This window comes from Acanthaster planci, linkage group LG01 (assembly GCF_054643075.1).
Source record: "Acanthaster planci isolate LZ-2023a linkage group LG01, COTS_SCS, whole genome shotgun sequence".
Lineage (NCBI taxonomy): Eukaryota > Metazoa > Echinodermata > Asteroidea > Valvatida > Acanthasteridae > Acanthaster > Acanthaster planci.
This window is the reverse complement of record NC_141777.1, coordinates 38110172-38129723: the sequence shown is the minus strand read 5'-3', so window position 1 is coordinate 38129723 and position 19552 is coordinate 38110172. Positions and strand designations below refer to the sequence as shown.

General features: G+C 37.9%; 1 protein-coding gene across 1 annotated transcript in view; it reads left to right on the top strand.

Moving 5' to 3' along the window:
- LOC110980554 (prolyl hydroxylase EGLN3-like) overlaps positions 1 to 19552 on the top strand; it is a 37783-nt gene that overhangs the window by 7809 nt on the left and 10422 nt on the right. Inside the window, exon 2 of the mRNA XM_022237363.2 lies at positions 13299 to 13418. Within this exon, the coding sequence (XP_022093055.2) occupies positions 13299 to 13418 (120 nt within the window). The remainder of the gene's footprint in view (positions 1 to 13298; positions 13419 to 19552) is intronic.

The window sequence follows — 19552 nt, the reverse complement described above, 5'->3', positions numbered from 1 at the left end:
ATACACATGTATGTTTAAGTGCATGTACATGTACATTGTACAATTTCCTAGGTCTCTACATATACAGTACAGGTATGTACATGTAATGCACTTGTGCGTAACAGAGACAGAAATTTTGTGATGAATTTCTGTCAATGTTACATATATGTAACTGCGTAACACAGTGAATTGTCAAGCTTTTTACTGGTGACATTTCTGTGGGGATCAGATTTAAAAAGCAGAAACTTTGGGTAAATAGTAAATACAACTAAAGTAAATTATAACATACCTTTAACATACTTTCTCTCCATAACATACAGTAGCATTCTAAGCAAACATATCTTGTCAAATATGCTTAGCAAGTTCTTGGTGAGCAGACTTCAACACGAGGGTGGGAATGTGTACTACTACAAGGGGAGAAGAGGGCAAATCTAATGTAGCTTGATAGCTGGTATCCTGATATACATGCATTTCCCAATCACACGTTTGTATCCCATCAGTGTGGAAAGATCATTTTTGTCCTTTGCGCACCCGTCCTATTCCCCGAATACACTGAGATTCTATGGACCCCATCTTTGGAATAGTATTAAGTTACAATCATCCGTGGGTTGTTTCATCTCCAGTTTTCTGATGTACATTTATGTAGATGTAGCTTCTTTTCTTATCAAATTCCATTTTATTACATCCTGTTTGATCTTCTGAATGTTTCAAGTGTTTTTATGTCCAATTGTCGGTACATATCAGTCTATTTGTTTATCTTAAAAAAAAATTGGGGGGTCGTTACACTCTTGTCTTTCCTGAATGATTTGTCGTTAGTTTTGTTTGTCTAGTTTTTTGCCTTAATTTCTGTTGAAGACTTTGTCTTCTGAATATGCCTCCGTGTTGCCCCATTTTTCTCATTTGTGACCTATACTTCCATAGAATTGTTACTCGAATTTGTATTTTTAAAAAAATCATTTGTTTATCGACCTGTATGATTCAACAAATATCCATTACAGTGTGGAAATTACTGTTTAATGTTGAGGTACAGTAAATAAAAAAAAAAAAATCTGACGACCCATATCTACATGTAGAACCAGTGATACCAACTTAAACATCAGCCTTACTCATGCTGGACAACAGCCAACAAGATCCAAACTCACCTGTGTAGACCATCGACACTTGTAATGTTCAACTACGGGTCGTACAGAAAATCACACTTCCCTGGAAATATTGAAGCACTTTGTCTTTGAAAATTAAAATAAATGATTTGAAAGGGGAATCAAATGCAAAGTCACGCAGACATACATGTAGCTCGCAGTAATCTTCATCAGGGATCGTGGTTGTTGCAATCCATTTCTCACACTGTTGTCTTGGAGACAACATGTACCATTTTGTCTTCACGAGGGGTCTAGTGATCTTAACTGGTTCCTGACCTTTCCATATCATTCTTGCATTTCAGTTTTCAGAGATATACATGTAACTATCCGGTACACTGCCAGAGTTTGCAGAAAGTTCATCCTTGCCTGGCAGCACCTTTTTTAAAACTGAAATCTCATCGAAGCTACTTACATGTACATGTGTAAATGGGAGTAAAAAGTATTTACTGGTATTATTTTGCTGTGTCTGATTGTTTAAATACAGGTATTGTGAGTTATGTTGTTTTTCTTACTCTTCATGCAGGTTCATAGTATGAAGGTATGGTACAAATCTATCACAGAATGTTGTCATAGGTACCATACTACATGTAGTTTGTTACTTATTCCAGTTTCAAGGTGGTCATTACTATCGTCCTGAAATAAGTTTCACCTTGTTTGGCCATAAATGCACAAACCTCATATCCACCCATCTTGTCCACGACATTCTCCAATGGAGCCTCATTGAATGCTTAAAAATGTCAGTTGACATTTTGTCTGCTGGTAACATACTATTCATCCACTGTATTAAAAGGAGAATTTTTGATAGATTTTGCTACGTGCCGCAGTAACTGGCAATTAGCCCTCTAGGTTCCTTCATGTACATGTACATGTAGTGTATTAAGTGAGAGCAGGTACCTGTACTGCATGTACATGTACATGTATGTACTTTTTTGCCTGCCTCCGCTGGGGCTGTGCAGAGTTCTTGGTGTTCTCCAGAATACTTACGTGTACATGTAATATGCCCTTTGATTTTACCTTGTGCAGTTGGATGGATTTTCTAAATGGGAACATCAGGTGCAGGAATGTTTCGTTTCATATTTTTGAAAAGATGTGAGATGCATGTACCGTTGTCAAGTACCAATAATGATTTCAAAACATAACCCAAAGCTATAAGGGTGGAAGATAAAGTTTAAATGTGTGTGCACATCATGGAGAATTCAGCTGTCTTGTTTTTGCTTTGGTTTGTGTGTTTTTTTGGTTTTGTTTTATGTTGTACTGTTTTGAGACCAAAGCTTCAACCTGATGTGAACACATCGTAATGGGTGTTGTTGTAATGCCAGATACATGTACATGTACCATAATGTATTGCTCTGAAGAGCAAAATGAAGACGTAACAGACAGGACTTTTTGATTTCTTATTGCATCTGAAATGTTATGTGCTAAGAAATAGGGGATCATGTTGCTGCAAAGCTGCCGTGGGAATGTTTATTCATGTAAACACTTTCTGCACGTTGAACTAGCTGATTCCTGAAATAAACTCATGCCAATACCACTGGTATGGTACATGTCTTTCATGTTTCATAAACAATACCAGGTATGATGCTGTATGTATGTACAGCATTTCTAATCATTTCAATTAATGATCAATATCAAATCAAATGTTAAAAAAAATATAGTATTTGCAAATTTACCCAAATAGGCTCGGCAACCGGTAATCTAACATTTTATTACATCCTTCACTGGTTGTACCGTACTGGTATCTATTTTTATAAGACCTTGTACCTCTGGTTCTAGACCAGGGTAGACTATCCTGTCTATGTTTATTCTTGAAGGCAGACAGTATCCTTCTATTGTTGGTCCTGTCCGGAATTTTGCCTTGTTGATTTCTCTTTGTTCACCTTTTCAAAAGGAAACTGACGATACCCTACAATGGTTTGGAATATTCTACCACACTACATTTGTCTGATCTGATGTTTAAACAATGCTAGAAGTAAAAATAGCTGTTATTCTCAACCAGAATACCAGGTCATACTTCCAGGGTTGATTTCCTTTGAATCACATTAGTTTGTCACCGCCAGAAATCCTTGTTTCAATCAAAAAATTTTAATTTTAAGATCATTGATATTAATCACTTGGTGTGAAAAGAAGGTTGTTATTGGTTCATTGTCAGGTATTTTATTCTTTCTTCCAAAGGTTTAATAATGTTAGATTTAAAATGTTTAGGGCCTACAAGTTAGGCAACTCACCTTTACTTTCAATAACTACCGTGTAACCAAAAACTGAAATCTTGATCAATTTCAAGCTAGAGGAAAACTCGCCGTGGTTGTTTTCCCAAATTTATGTTCAGCTCAAACTAGGAAACTTCCTTGTAGTAATTGTTCGGAGTTCTCAAGTACAAACTCACCCAACTTTTAAAGGCTCTGTGCGATGAATTTTCCCTAGTCACACATTTTTGTGCTTAACTTGTGTGTACTTGAAAACGAGTTGACACCTTTTGATGTAAATCCAGGAAGATATGGTTCAGGTTGCAGGTTTTCATGTTCAAATTTTGAATCCCAAATTTGCTATCTGGGAACATTTCTGTGAAAAGGAGTTTTGCTGGATTATTGTCATATACTTACACAGCAATAAATTTAAAAAATGTAGAAATTTTCTGTGCACAAATCTGTTCGACAATGAGATTTAGTGCTTTGGATGACATAATAGTTCTGCCATGAATATGCAAATATGTATTAGCATAAAACCAAAAAGCATCAAAATATGGGTAAAAATTGCAAAACAAAAATTTAAAATCAGGTTAATTGAAACCTAAAGATGCAATTTCAAGAGTTTTAGTAAAATGTATAAAAATATTTCTATTTCCTGGTTCCTTTAAGTGTACCCATATCACGAGAAACTTTTCTGATTAGAATTGGAATTTTGACATTTTGAATCTCCTTAATGAGTTTTCCCAACTGTTCCAATTTTCATACTTTTCCTCCAAATATTCATTTCTTTAATAAAACTATTGGAAAGAATTCAACAAAAGCAACTTGACAGTGACTTAATATACTAATGACCGGTACATGTAAATATAATTTAAATCACTGTCACCAGTATTCAATGTAATGTTCCTATACAGAGGAATTTCACATTAGCGCCGTCAGCGCATATCTGCATCGAAACCGAGGCTCTCTGTGTTGAACTTCATCGCGCGCGCCCGCGGAGTCCACACAGTACATGGAGTATCCGGTTCGTAAGTTAGACGCCACTTCAATTTAAACCATGCCCACAGCACAAAATAAACGACCATCGCAGGTACGTTAGTTCGCAGTAAATTGCCATCATATTTTCTTTTGATTTTACTTGTCGAGTCATCCTGAAAGACTCTTCCCCAAAATTTGCAGCCTGAAAAGTCTGAATTTAACATACCTGTATGTATTTTGTGTCTTGACTCCTTACTTTCAATCGTCTGATCGTATTATGAAATGAAGCTGACACATACAGCCTCGTTTTCAAACACAGAAGTGCACAGATCGACACTCAAAGCGTTGTATTGGGATCCCTCTATAGTAGAAATACATTGGCCAGCATTGACAGGCACATGTACCTTTTAAGGATGGATAAAAGATTAAAAACTGACCTTTGTAAACACTGCGTCATGCTGAGAATTGTGACAATGCATGCATATGAGCAACGCCGTGTGTACTGGTGCACATGGTTGAGTCAATACTGTCAATGCAGAAATGATACAGATGTAGAAATGGATGTCAAACATAAATTTCAAAGGTGATGGTTGGAGAAAAAAGACAGCATCAGAGATGCATGTTGTCATGGAGGCGTACATGTACCGGTAAGTGTGCAGCAAACAAGAGAAAACTAGGATTTAACAGGTATAAAATATAGAATGGTAAAATTACCCAAAATATACTCCTTGAAAATCAATTCCTGAGACAGGTTGCTTGTTGGCCTATTGCCATGTACATGTACATCAAGTACATTGCAAGTTTAATGAATCACCATGGAAAAGGAAAGTTTTGTTCAATGCAGCACTGAGGTTTTTTCCCTTGGATGGCATTGCAGATTCGCTAGATGAATTTGGAAATTAGCATGAAAATCAAAGATGTATCAAAATGCTATTAAAATATGAAAACAGAAATTGAAAATAAAGTTAATTGAAACACAAAGGGTGTATTTTCAAGAGTTGTATTGAAATAGTCGCATTCCCTAGATCCTTCAAAATACTTTTTAAAGCGCAAGGTATACACGTAGGGTAGTTTGTACAATGTTCAATGCACTAATACTGTACATGTACTGTAAGTGTAGTTATATGGCCAAAGTTTATAAGATCTTGGCTCTCAAATCTCATACTTGCACATGTAGTTGTGACAAATACGTTACATGTATCGTGTAAATTTGGACAAATGGCCTTTCAAACTTGTGAGAACTACAGTACATGTACCTATAAGAGTCACTCACAAGGAAAAAGAATTTAGCATTTAAGATCTGTTCACTCAACATGACGTGAGCCTGATAATTCTGAGGTGTACTTTTTCCCATTGACAGTGAATTTGAAAATTGTTCATTTTGGGATAGCACTGATGGTGCTGTATGGTAACTGTCATGTACATGTACATAAATACCGGTAGATACCGGTATGTACGTACATGTGTACCATTGCAAAACCCATCCATTAAACCTTTGCAGATGTAGAGAACATACATGTAGATTACGCGGATGACTTTGTACATGTATGCAAGCCATATTTTACAAAAATTTGCCATTTACTGGGATGTGTCTGATCAAAGCCGTTCTAAAGTAAAAAAACCAACTGTTTGATTTTCACCATATTTTTCTTGAAACTCGGGCTTCTACATCCTCCGTTGAAATGCTTCCAAGTTGTAATTTTTGCTTATCTTAAGGTGGTCTTTTCACATCAGTTTCTGTCAAAATTAAAATAGGCTGAACTCGTGATTATCCCTTGAATAAAGTTTTTAATACCAGTGAAGTTTATTTGAGGTTGCTGTTTTGATTTTAATTTTTTTAAATGTGAACTTCTCATGAGACAAATTTGCCATGGGTTAACTTACCTTTGGCTAGCTGCCCTGAGTTGATTTCTCCCCCTCCACACACAAATTCCACAGTTTCCTGCTTGTTTTGGGCCTGCCAGTTTTGTAACAAGGCCGTAATTTGGCACAGATACCGCTATGCCATAGTCTTTGCTTGGCACTTGCAATGTGGGGCAGAAAGAAATACTAACTACCAGATGGAGGCTGTAATGATGTGGCAATAAATGAAGCTGTCATGAGTGAGTTGACAATGATGTATACAGTCGTGTTAATCAGCCATAAACATCACTAAATGGAGGATTTTGGAAAGTTAAGGAGATAGACACAAGCTTGTATTTCTTCAGTGCATCTGAGGTCTGATGGATTGTTGTCATCAGGCCTCAAGTGTAGGAGCTACCGGTTTGCTGAAAACTCACCAGTGGGAAATCCTTGAAGACAGGCATAGGATTGGTAGACTCAAAATGTTCTACAAGATTCAACGGGAGTTGGTTGCTGTTGACATGCCTTTCGATTCTAAGAATCTTGCTTATATGTTGCTTATCCTTTCAGTTTACCTGATACGGCATTAGATCCCAAAATTGAGTTGAATGGAATTGAAAACTCAAGGTTTTGATGAAAAATTGATTCTAGCAAGTGCTTGCAGGCAGATCTATGTACCCTTGAAATGTAGCGGGGTAATTCCAGAAATTAGGGGTCAAAAGGAAGACATTTTTGTGTCCCTGTTACATGTTCATCTGACCTTTAGTATTTGACATGGAAATATCACCAGAATTGATTTCAAACTATCACTATTTGTTTGGCAGGTAATTTGCATTAATTCATCACTCCTGGAAATTAGAAAATGTGTTCTGAACTTACAAAATCATATGTCAGACGTGACAGGGACGCGAAAAAAAATGGACCCCTAATTTCTGGAATTACCCAGCAGTCCAAATTTCTCAGAATTAAAAGCAGGCTGGACATTATATTCTTTTAAACAGTACCTGCATACGTGTACATGTAAATCCCCGTCATCTAATTGGTGGATCACTAATCACATGATGTCTTTGAATTAGTTGTTCTATGCCATGTTACATGAAACTTCATTTCACTTGACTGTTTCCAGCCCCATTACATATATTTCATTCACAGTAAGTAATACTAATAGGAAAATTATGGGGGATAGGAACTAGTCTAACATTACACAAAGCTACAAGTGGGTGGCACTTCAGACACGAATCTGTTTCACAGAATAGCAGACGTTAATACACAAGGACTGTTTATTTTTCTAACAGAATAGGTTTATGCAGGTATTACAGATAATGGCAAGAATAATTTCATGAGTTGACAGATGAAATGTTCTATTACAGTCATAAACATTTTAGGACACATAGCGGTACATGTAACAAAAAATGAGTTTGTGATCGTCCCCGCCTGCCCCTGTGACCCTCTCTGAGAAAATCCTCTTATTGTTTGCCTGGCTGTACAACTCCAACCGGTGTCTCCTTTGGTGATGAATGACTTGCCTTTGTAAAACCCTTTTAAACTGTTCTTTTTATAATTTTCCGATCTAGCATAGATGTACAGTACAAAAAAACCCCTGCCCTCCCACTCCAAGATTTTTTTTTAAAAAGGACGCTCACCAATAATTTTTTTTTTATGTGACCTTGTTTATGTAATATATTGTGCATACATGTACATGTAACATAAATTCTGTTAATTTTTAGGCTGCATACTGTATTTAGGGACTTGTTTTTTGTTTGGCAGTTTTTGGATAGAAGTTGGAAGTGGGTCAGTAAGACCAGTTTATAAAAATGCAGTTGACAGTCTTTTCTGTAATGCCCATGATATGAACATCATCTACATATCACAAGTGATGAAAGAGAAAACATAACGGCTTTTGTCAGTGGGAAAAGGCTTGAAGAATGCACACGTTTGTAGCTACATGTACCTTCATTTATCAAGCACGATATGAATCTTATGCATGTTATCTCAGCTAGGGTATAAATTGAGGCTCATGAAAATGCCTTGTATAATAACTTGATTATAGGTAGACATGTCTGTGGAGGTTCAGTCGTTTCACACAGTAGATAACCTATGCACTCCTGCGTTCATCTCAATGCACACTGCACTGTGCATGCATATCACACCTGTACTGCCCACCATTTCATAAACCATGGGATTTTTTTTTAAATCAACAAACAAAAAAGTTAGGAAGTTTACAACCATGTACATGTATCTGTACCCTAAACATTTGCTTGTTGGAGTAAAAACCTACAGAACAAAGCTCTAATGATAAATCTCAAAACTGAAAGCTTTCGAGTCTGTGCTACAATTTAAGAGCTTGAAATTGGACTTGTGACTCAAGGTCCATGTATTTGATGAACCCATTCTCTGTACTAGCCTGCTCTAGTCCCCTGTTGAGTTGATTCTCAGGCAGAACGGGGTTTATGTAATTCTGGAGACTAGTCAATTCTCCATTGTGAGTTCAAAGATAGGACAACCCCAGTTTTATGTTGTTTCCTGAAATGTCTTTAAATAGCATTCCCCGCATGTCACAAACTGAATTGATCTTTTCCATATGTGGGAATCAGCAACAAATGATGGATGGTACGGTAGCTGCAAATCGCCGTGTTTAAAAAGAGAATGATTACAAATCGTCACATGGTCTCATGATGAATTCTTTGAGCCACGCATGTATTTACATGTATATTTTTCTACATTTTGAAATGTGTACACATAGATTGGATTGAATATTGATCCTGCATTTTGTTTCTTTTTGTATAGAGGGATTCGCAGTGGATTCTGAACGCAAATCATATACATGTACATGTTTATATAAGATGCCACTCCATTGAGGATTCTGTAATTGTGAATCACCTGCAGATGCCATCGTTATTACATTTCTGCTCAGAATTAAATCTTGGAGTTGATTTCACAATATTTCTCAGCTTGTAGGAGAATTGGCTGAACACAGGAAACAGCGCTTATAGGCAAAAAAACAATTTAGTTACCGGGAATGTTTCCTGTTGACCTGCTTAACAGATTTTGATGGTGCAACCCCCAAATTTTTTTGGGGGAGTGTAGTTTTGGAAAAAATAAAATTGGAAACAATTCTAAAAAGTGTCTTTTTTTAGTTTGAAGGTGGTGCAGATAGGTGCAACCTGCCCCTGTTTATACATGTTCATAGATGCCATGCCATATTATTGGAAGCAGAACTTTTCAGGCTTTTAGCAAAAGCCGGACACCAGTTCAAAAAGCACACTCATTGTTGATGACAAGTCCCCTGTCACTGTAAGTATTGCTTGGTACTTGTAAATACATGTAGTTATGAAACTTATCTGGATCGGGGCCAAATACTGTATGTACATTTTTTTTTTGGTGTGTATGTGTGAGAGACATGCTTAATGTTAAGGACAGAAAGTTGGGTTTAATCTCCCATTGCTTGTATTTTTGATCTGTGGGAGTTTGATGTCTACAAAGACATTAGACACTTTAAAAACTTTATGTACAACGTAAGTATCCTCACAGAGAGACATTTACTCTTATCTTTCCTCTATTTCCGACTAGGTTAGGAGCTCTCTTTTCTTGTCTTACTCCACATTTGTGCGTACCAGTTATGCTCAACATGACAAAAAGAAGCTCATGGGAGATTTATGTGAGCATTTTAGCCGCTTTTTCCCAACTAATTCCGAGGCCAGAGCCCGGAAGTCAAGTGGGAGCAGTCAGTAGTTCTAGCACTTGGATGTTATTGACAACATAATCCGCAAGTATCCATACATGCACTCGTCACTGTGGTATGAGATGTTTACATATCCTAGAGTTGACAAACTGTAGTGTCAGATGCATGTTCAATGTACTCTGCTGCTAGGAGCAACCTAACAATTTGCCAGCTGTCGAATTTCAGGCCAAACAAAGATTACCTGTGTTTCAAAAAAATCACAACAAACCTGTATCTTTTAATGAAAAAGTCACTAAAATTTAAAACCTTGTGGTGTTTGCTCAAATCCATCTGTTGTACATGCCAATCTGTATACTTTGAATATTTTTATTTTCATTTTATCTGTTTAGGCTACTACAGGCTTGAAAGTGGCTTGTTGATGCATCGTTGGTTCCCACATTCACCTGTTTTCCAGAATCAGACATTCCTTAACCACTCCGCTAGTGAATATAGTCTTAATGAGAAGTAGTAAGCAAATGGAATAAACTGCTACTCTCTTACTAAAAAATATGAAGTATTTATAATCTCACCTGAATATTTCCTGTGAGAAAATTTATAGCAAAAGACAAAGTTTAGAAAAGGCTTTACCCACCCTAATTTGTTTTTCATGCAAACACAAGAAGATTACATTTTTATGGTCCAATATTTGTAAACACCATTTTATTTTTACCAGTGTTCTCTTCACGACTTCAAATTTTTATACAATTTCAAGGTAAATAAATGGTTCTACATTTCACTCGGATAAATGATGCTACCGGTAGCTTCATTTGAAAGATAACATGTTCATTAACCTTTGCTCTGTGAGTGGTCGTTGACAGGCATTAAAGTGTTTCAGAAGAGGTGCAACAGGGCGTATGTACTTCCAGCATTTTACACTTTGCATGAACATTTCCATGAACACAGTTATGTTAAAATGTGCCAATAACAGTGCAGGAAATTAATAAGACACAAGATCCACCTTAATGATGTGCTCAAATAGTGGACAAAAATTACCAATAATGACTTAAACATAAGGGGAAGAATAAATTATGCATTTCAAAGAATTCCATGAACATGAAGCTGTAGAAATTGTATGTGAATTCAAATAACAAATTAACAAGCTATTGGATTGCTGCATGAAAAGGGTGTTTTGACAAAAGGTGACAAAGTTGTGGAAGGTTGAAGGTCCTCCGGGGCCTTTAGTATGCTCCTATGCACCTTTGGGTCCTGTGCACCTTTGAGCTTTGACAACTTTAATGTCTGCACAGTGTCCATGGCTCATTTGTGGGTACGGTTGAAGAGCAGAGTTCAAGAACTGAATTCTGTTTGCAGCAGTGCTGTGGATGAATCACTTACTGCTGGGACCGGCTTTCGGTCCAAAATAGACCAGCCAATGCTTGGTTTGGCACGTAGACATGCTTCTTGAAGCTTGCATGCGCTCGGGGCCAAAGGTCGCTGTGTGGTTTGGTGCAAAAGGGGTGGGAAAATCAAAAAGCGGTAGAATTGCCCGTGCGCTTAAAGGAAAAACAAATGAATTAATTCCGCATTTTAATGAAATATGCAGATCTGTTCAGACATCACTACATGTAGGTAACCTATAATTATATCAAACATTGTTGTGCTTTCCCAAATTGTAAAATTTATCATCTGTGCTTAGATTAAGTTTTGGTTGCTTCAGATGGATGACAAGCCAATTGAAAAGATACATGTACATGTACTGTAGTAGCAGAATGCAAGATTCACAAACAGCTCAATAATTCAGAAACAGCTGGATGTGTATTTTGAACAAATTGCAGCTGGTCTACAAAAATTCTTTTTAGGAAACTTGTTCGAGCACTTTTCCACAGTGCCTAAAATTTCCTACAGTCTGTAAAGCTGTACTTTTCTTTTTTAGGCCCATAAATTTGCCAGTCCTTTTTTAAAAATGTATTGTGAGAGTTTCTTTTCAAGTTACAGTTTTAATTAATTGATCGGCTAGTTTTGGGTTCGTACCGGTACATTAAATTTTTGGTGGTTTTTATCAACCGCACTATCGTTTTCCTATCCGCTTCGAGCAGAAATGCCTCCTCATTGGTTGAAAAGAGCCGTGTTGGTCAGCAGTATTCTATTTGTTGGTAGCAATGATGCTTGCATTTCCTATTCATTCGTGAACCAGCAATGTTCAGCTCTGACCAAAGGAGCCACCACTGCTGAGAAAAGAGTGCCCTCTCTTTGTCCAGCTCGAGGCCCATTGGCTGTTCTGACTATGATGGGTGTGGCTAATTATTTACATGTTTTTAAATGAATTTATAAGGAAACCAGCATTCTGTCTTTCGATTGTCAAAACCAAAGTATTAATCTTTAAAACATCTCTATGTTGTATTTCATCTTTTTTTACGTTGTAGGTTAGTCTTTGTTTTTGCCCCATATTTTGACAATTAAACCCTTTTGTGCCTTAATATGCTGAAGGCACTGCTTTGCCATTGAATAAAAAAAATTCAACACAGTAATTGAGTAAACGAGTCATGGATGAGCACGTTGTACATGTTGGTGTACTTGTTTAAATGCACAGTACATACATGTAGATCATATTTCAGAATTATTCCAAAATGGTGTTAGCTAGAGATGAACAGAGGCTTTTAAAATCCTTAAACCAACATTTGAAAACGTTGCTTTGTAATTTTTGCTTGTCAGTGCTGTTGAAAAAGTACAGCGGGTTACAAACTGGACATGTGCTGCATGAATAGTTTAGTTCTTTCCTTCTGAAGCATGGATATCGTTAGGTTGGATTGTAGGTCAGATCTACATGCTCTCCTCACTTGCTTCATTCTTCACTTGTTGTACTCCAAATGCATCTTGCAGCAAATGTAGTCTTTTGGGCATATGTATATGCGTTCATATAGTTTAATTATTAGTCATAACCCCAACAAAAAGGAATCTTCCAATGAATCTCCCTGAGTCTTGTTATAGGCAAACCCTGAACACTAGTCTGGCAGTGTTCTTTTTGACAGGTAGCACCATGAGAGAGTAATGACAGGGTCATAAATCTTTCATCCAATCATCGGCTGCAGATTTGATGCAGAGTCGGGGACATACATTGATATATGTTATTAAACTCTGACATCGATGTTTTGTATGTTCAAACTTGTTTCATTTGAAGCCAAATGGAATATCTGTACAGTAACATCAACACAGTTTCAGAAGTTCAAAGCATTCTTATTTTAATGACAGCTGTCCTCTTTTGTTTCTCAAAAGGTTATTCTGAAGTTTCCAGTAGGTATAAATAGAGTGTCCTTGGAAGACCGGCAATAGAGCCATCCACCCTCCAACATTAATGACAATTTTCACTTTGCATGAGAAGAAATTCTGAAATCTCAGGCAACAATGTCAGAGCTAACTTACACCCCTGTTCATAGGGGATAGAAAAACTGCTTCTTTGAAAAATACTGAAGGGCAAGAGTTACATGTGTCTTTGTGGTGTCGTTTGATTTACAGGCAATGGTGGCTTGCTATCCTGGTGGAGGAGCCCATTATGTTAAGCATGTTGACAATCCCAATGAAGACGGCCGATGTGTAACTTGCATCTATTACCTCAACAAGGACTGGGACTCAAAGGTAGGTTGTGTATTGATTGCCATGGTTTTAGATGCAAAAGACAATATGAGAATTGGCCGTCTTTAGTTATGAGATGGTGCATGGCCCACCCACCCTGAAGAACCTTCCCAATCCTGTAAACAGCACAACTGATAAACATCAGTTATTTGATTGGAATTTGTACTTTAATTCCCACAGACACTTTTGTAATTTTGGTCACCTTATTTTCAAAAGTCATTTGTAAGAAATGTGAAGTCCTAATGTTAACAAATTGGCAGGCATTGACCAAATATATTTAAGTTTGAGTTATAAGAGAAATTTCTTGTTAGATTATCACATGAGTTCATTAACATTCCAGAGAGTGACCCTTAAAGCTTTTGAACCGTTATTATGGAATGCGAGACAACAGTTTATTGCAGAATTACGTTAGAACGCAAGCAAATTATTACATCCTTTCTTCTCTGCAAAACCACTGTCAAAGGGACTTCCCCATCGTCAATGGGACAGTCCCATTTTCCCCCAGCCAAACACTGTACCAGTTCAAGAGAAAAGTGTTGTTTCATTTCCACAGAAAATCTGTGTGTTTTTGGTCGGTGCTTTTATGGTTTGCCTAGATTAATGGTTCTTGGAAGAGTTTGACCTAGTCCTTTGTATCAAATTTTTGACTTGTTTCTCTTGGAGGTGTGAACTGCCATTGATGGATCCACTTACTGTGCCGGGTGTTTTCAGTACATGTACTGTGTACATGTATGATCCTGTTTTAAGCAATTATGCTGAAAGAACTTGATTTAAAAAAAAATTGTTACCCTGCACAATGTCTGCATATTGGTCTGGAGAATTTAAAGAATTCTGTAAAATGATTTCTGGATATTTTCCTCATTGGAATAAAGTAATTTCTCAAATACTACGTGTAGTAGTCCACTCTTAGTACAGAGAAGCTGTAATCATGTAACTTGTCTGTGTGATGTCGTGAAGATATCTTTTTCAGTATTTGTGATCTAGAAAGAACCAATTGTCAGTATTTGGTTAGTACATTTAGCCTAAAGCTTAGTTGAAGTAAGTAATTCTGACTTCTAATTATTCAGTTGGATGGTACATGTAGATTTCTCTTGCCGAGTTTAGTACTCCAGTAGGTGAATGTGTTAAGCTCTGACAGTCCAGGCCAGTTGGAGTCATGGATTTTTCATCGTTGTGTATGACGTGATGATTTCACGTTTCAAAAGTGTGCGGTTAATGGTCAGGAGGACACTGTTTGTTTCAGTGACACCATTTTCAAAACAGCAGTGCAATATCCATTGTTTTACAGCAACCGGTATACTGAGCATTTTGATAACACTGAAGTAGTTTTCACACAGTAATTTGGTTCTTTAGCTGTTGTTGGTGATGGGGAACCACAAAAGTAATGTATTACTAAGCCTAAGGTTCAGCTTTGGATCCGGAATTTCGAGCTGCAGCTGGTATGCACTGGTATGTGCTGGCAGCTAAAGGATCGGAGAGGCCTCTGATGTTGAAGACGAGTTTGCAAATTCAGAAAATTTACAACTAAAGTACATGTGGTGTGAAGCTGATGAAACATCTGTGATTTTGACCTCGGCAAGATATTTTGATAAGTCCCTTGTGGCATGCTTAATGGAAGCTCTAGCCTGACATTTGGAAATCAGCACCAAACGAAGCGATGACATATACATTACCATATGCATTATTTCTTGGCGAGTGCATTCCTAAACCCAATTCAGAGCTCACTGTCTTGATGGCAAGCTGGCAGAACTTGGCACCGTTGCTTGTAACACCCTACGTTGCTGTCATATGCTGCAGCGTTATAGTCACTTGGCATGTCAGGAGGAATCCAAACATTAATTACAATGATCTTATGCATGACTTGGACTCTTTGGTTGGGATAATTACATGTACATGGTTGGTAACCTCAGAAGTGTATGTGTGTATTAGAATCAGTGCCTTTAGTTTTGACAGTGACATCTTGAATCCAAAACTCACTCCAAATCCCCCAAGATCCATTGATGTTTAGGAAGGTTTTGTAGGATTGAGGAAGAGATCAACCATTATAAAACTTTCTTTATGTAGAGTGTCAGGCCCCTTGAAACTCACTGTACAAATACTGGTACATACATGTACATAACATGTAGTTGATTGTAGTGGAGGATTTGGAAGGATTTGGATGGGTTTCCTGCTGAAATGCCTGCAACAGGTACACACATATTAATAGAGTTCTTGCAAATTTTGCACCAAGATGTTAATAAGGATACATGTAAGTCTCACCCTGATGTAAATTTCCGATGCTACATACCGATACATATTATTGGCCGTTTTCTATCCAGTCATCCAAGCGACATCCTGTGAAGAAATATGGAATTTACCTCTTTAAAAACAGGTTTCAGGAAATGTCTCTGGGCACTCCTTAAAAAAGAATTAGTGATAGCTACCGGTACAATGTAGTACACGGTACAATGTAGTACACATCATGTACATGTACATGTACCGTATTTGTACTGATAGACTGATATACATTGTATTAGTACATGTTCATGTATGTACATGTATGTTCAGTGTGGGCCCCTCATTCCATTGTAATTTGCTGGTGCTGACACATGCATGTGTTCCAACATTGGTACGATTTGGGTTCACCTTTCATTCACCTGTGACATTTGGGAGTCATGACCGCTGAATTGAAGCCAAATGCAAATGATTTGTACATTTATTCCCCCCCCCCTTTGTTTCATTGAAAATCATGCCTCAATTGGTCTTTCATTTGTTTTTCTTTTCTGCGATGCTCTGTCTGTTTTCTTTTCTGGGAGCTTGTAAATGAAAAAGGGGTGAAGAATGTTTCATTGTCTTACATGTAATTCTGAAGATGGAAATTACTGTTTTGCTAGGCAAATGACAAAATGAAAAAAGGCCAAATTTTTTGTTCTGCAATTAAAAAAGTAAATACATGTATTACATATAAAATAATCTGTACATTCTAACTGAATAGACATTTGTGTGGTATGTCATTTGTCATCTGTGGTCATTTGTTTCCATCTGATAATTGTACCTGACAAGACTCCCCAAATTCCATAAGCAAATTGAGTGTGGAATGCCTCACAGCATGTTAAGTCTGCGAAAATAGGATAGTTGAAATAGAGGAAGGCTCGGGGGATTTCAGACTAGATGGCTTTAACCTTGGTGAATCATGCATTGAATTTACTGACGAGCGCAGACACCAGACAGATCTGGGGAGAAGGTGATGCCACAGGACACTGTTCATTGTGGATGTGTGACTGTAGGCATATAGTGGAGACTGAAGAATTCAGGAGTTTATTTCATAGCACAGAGGGATCCCAATACGACACTTTTAGCGTCGATCTGCGCACTTCGACGTTTGAAAACGAGGCTGTATGTGTCAGCTTCAGTTCTTAATACGATCAAACGATTGAAAGTAAGGAGTCAAGACACAAAATACATAACGGTGTGTTAAATTCAGACTTTTCAGGCTGCAATTTTTTGTGGAAGAGTCGTTCAGGATGACTCGACACGTAAAATCAAAAGAAAAAATAACGACAATTGACCGCGAACTAACGTACCTGCGATGGTCCTGTATCTTGTGCAGTGGGCGTGGTTTAAAATAAAGTGGTGTCACACTTACGAACCGGATACTCCATGTACTGTGTGGACTCTGCGGGCGCGCGCAACGAAGTTCAACACAGAGAGCCTCGGTTTCGATGCAGATATGCGCAGACGGCGCTAATGTGAAATCCCTCTTTTGCTTGTTTATGTACACCAGCATTACAGTAGCTACATGTACAATGTACTGGTATGCAGTGAAGGGTTAATAAGTAGTAGTAAGTGCTTAATAAAGGATGCACCGAGGTGCTTAGCAACATACGTGATGCTGCCATTAAATAATGATGAATCATGAAATTGCTTTTACTTCCCTCACCGTACTGTTACCTCATTTTGCCTTCTGTCCAATTCTGTTCATACCAGGCTGTACTGTATTACTTGTATTTGAAAGATCAGGGTGTTTTTAAGCAGTGAATGAGGGCATTGATTGGAGATTGTTGAGCTGACAATGAGATGGTTTACATGTAAATGCAGTCGGCAGATAAAACTTGTCACGTTCTGTATTGACAACATCCATGTACCGGTATGTGGCCGGGGAGGGGGGGCAGGTGTTCATTGCAAAGTCTTGGATGATCCTTTGACCTACCGGTATCCCCTTAACCCCACTAGTCAAAAATGGGGGGGGGGGGGAGTCCACTCCCCTCCAATCTCCTGAACGTTCTTACGTACATGTATGCGCATGTAGGGCCCTAAATGTTGTTTTCTTGCTGCAAGTACCGGTACCTTAATGACTGACTGCCCATGTGTCTCTCATTGGTAAAACTTGTACCACATGTACAGGTAGTGCACAAACCTGTAAGGCTAAGCAAAAGCATTTTTTAAACTCTGAATCATTGCCCTGTCCACAGGTGCTTTCTTTTTGGAGCCTTGCCTTTCAAAATGTGTTCTTCCCCCTGAAAGTCTGTATTTCTGCTTAAAATCTTGGCCTTCTGTGACATGAAATCGAAGTTGTGCAAATGTTAATAAAAGGAGCCTAAGTTGTCATGTAACACCAGCGCAGCAGAATTACGTGTGTGGAATTACATTTGTTACCAGAAACCAGACAACCTGTCAAGGGTATTTGACCTATGTCACACAAGCAGTAGACTGCTTTTTTGACGTGGCCCCTTAATAACCAAAGCATTTTTCTTAAGAACCTCCCAATAATATTTCCATCCGTCAACTTTGCAAGAAGCCAGCAGTGCATTCTGTGTATGCGTTAACCTCCAAGGGCGCATTGAATCCCATGCTACCGTAACTGATGGTGGCTTGGTTGTGCCTTTTATTTCAATCCTGCAAACCCTCCAAAGCCTACCAGTGGATTATTGAAGGATGGGGGCCCAGTTAGATGTCAAAGGTCGCTGCTTACGTCAACACGATTTTTCTGAATTCCCCTCCCCTTTGGACCTTTCAGATTCAGCACGCTGTTTGGTTTACATTGCATCCTGGTTTGGGAGACTTGTTCATAAACACAGGTTCTTTGCCAAAGCCACCGTCATCAGCACACGATCCAATCATGGTTGGATTGGACTGTTTATATAACCCGTATATGCTGTATACATGTACCCATGCTGTGCAGTTTCCAGGAAATCTATTTCAGTGGTGGGGACTGGCTTCTACTTTTAGAAGGACTTTGATGAAAGGCTTCGTGTCTTAAAATTGTAATTGCCATTTTATGTATGATGTACATGTGGATATGATACAGGTACATGTACATGTATGCACATGCACATGTAGATGTAAAAGATGTACATATGTACATGTTCATTGAAATGTGATTTAGCAAGGCACAGACTGGGATACATGTACAGTACATGTACATCGATGAGTGCATCAATAAAAAAAGATGAGTCATTAAAAAAGTTGTGCACGCAGCGTGCCTACATGTACATGTACATGTGTGTTCATGACTGTGCAGTGTTCGTGTACATAGTTTTTATCAATTGATGCTGACTTTATCAATTCAATGTGGTACTGTACTTAGGAGAATTAAGTCTGTGCATAATGTTGTGGAACCAGTACATACATGTAATTGACCATGCACCCACAGGCTAGGGAATGTGGAGAGTGTGAAGACTTATAGTGTTCATGCTGCCATGTTGATATCGAGTCATGTGACATATGGTGTGGACTGAACATGTGTGCTTTGATGTACGTGTATACATGTAATGTATGTATTTGTAGAAGCAGAGGTTTGTTGAATGGATAAATGTGAAGCTGAATTTTAACTAATACACTATGATGTTTGTGTTTTACAGAATCTCTGAAAATCTTACCGGTATACATGGTAGGCCTAAATGAACATGTATGTACATAAATTTGTACATGTGCTGTAGCTTACATGTACACGTACTGTACATGTACAATACGTGTATGTTCATCATACATAGACAAATGCCAAAATGTTGATATTTTCCTCAAATTACTATTTTGGCACCCAATTTTTTCCGAGGATGCCCAGTGGAATATGGTACATGTTTTCTTATTCTATTCTTCCAGGGTTATTTAGTACCAACATATATGTATTTTGTCTCATTCTTCATGTGATTTTTTGT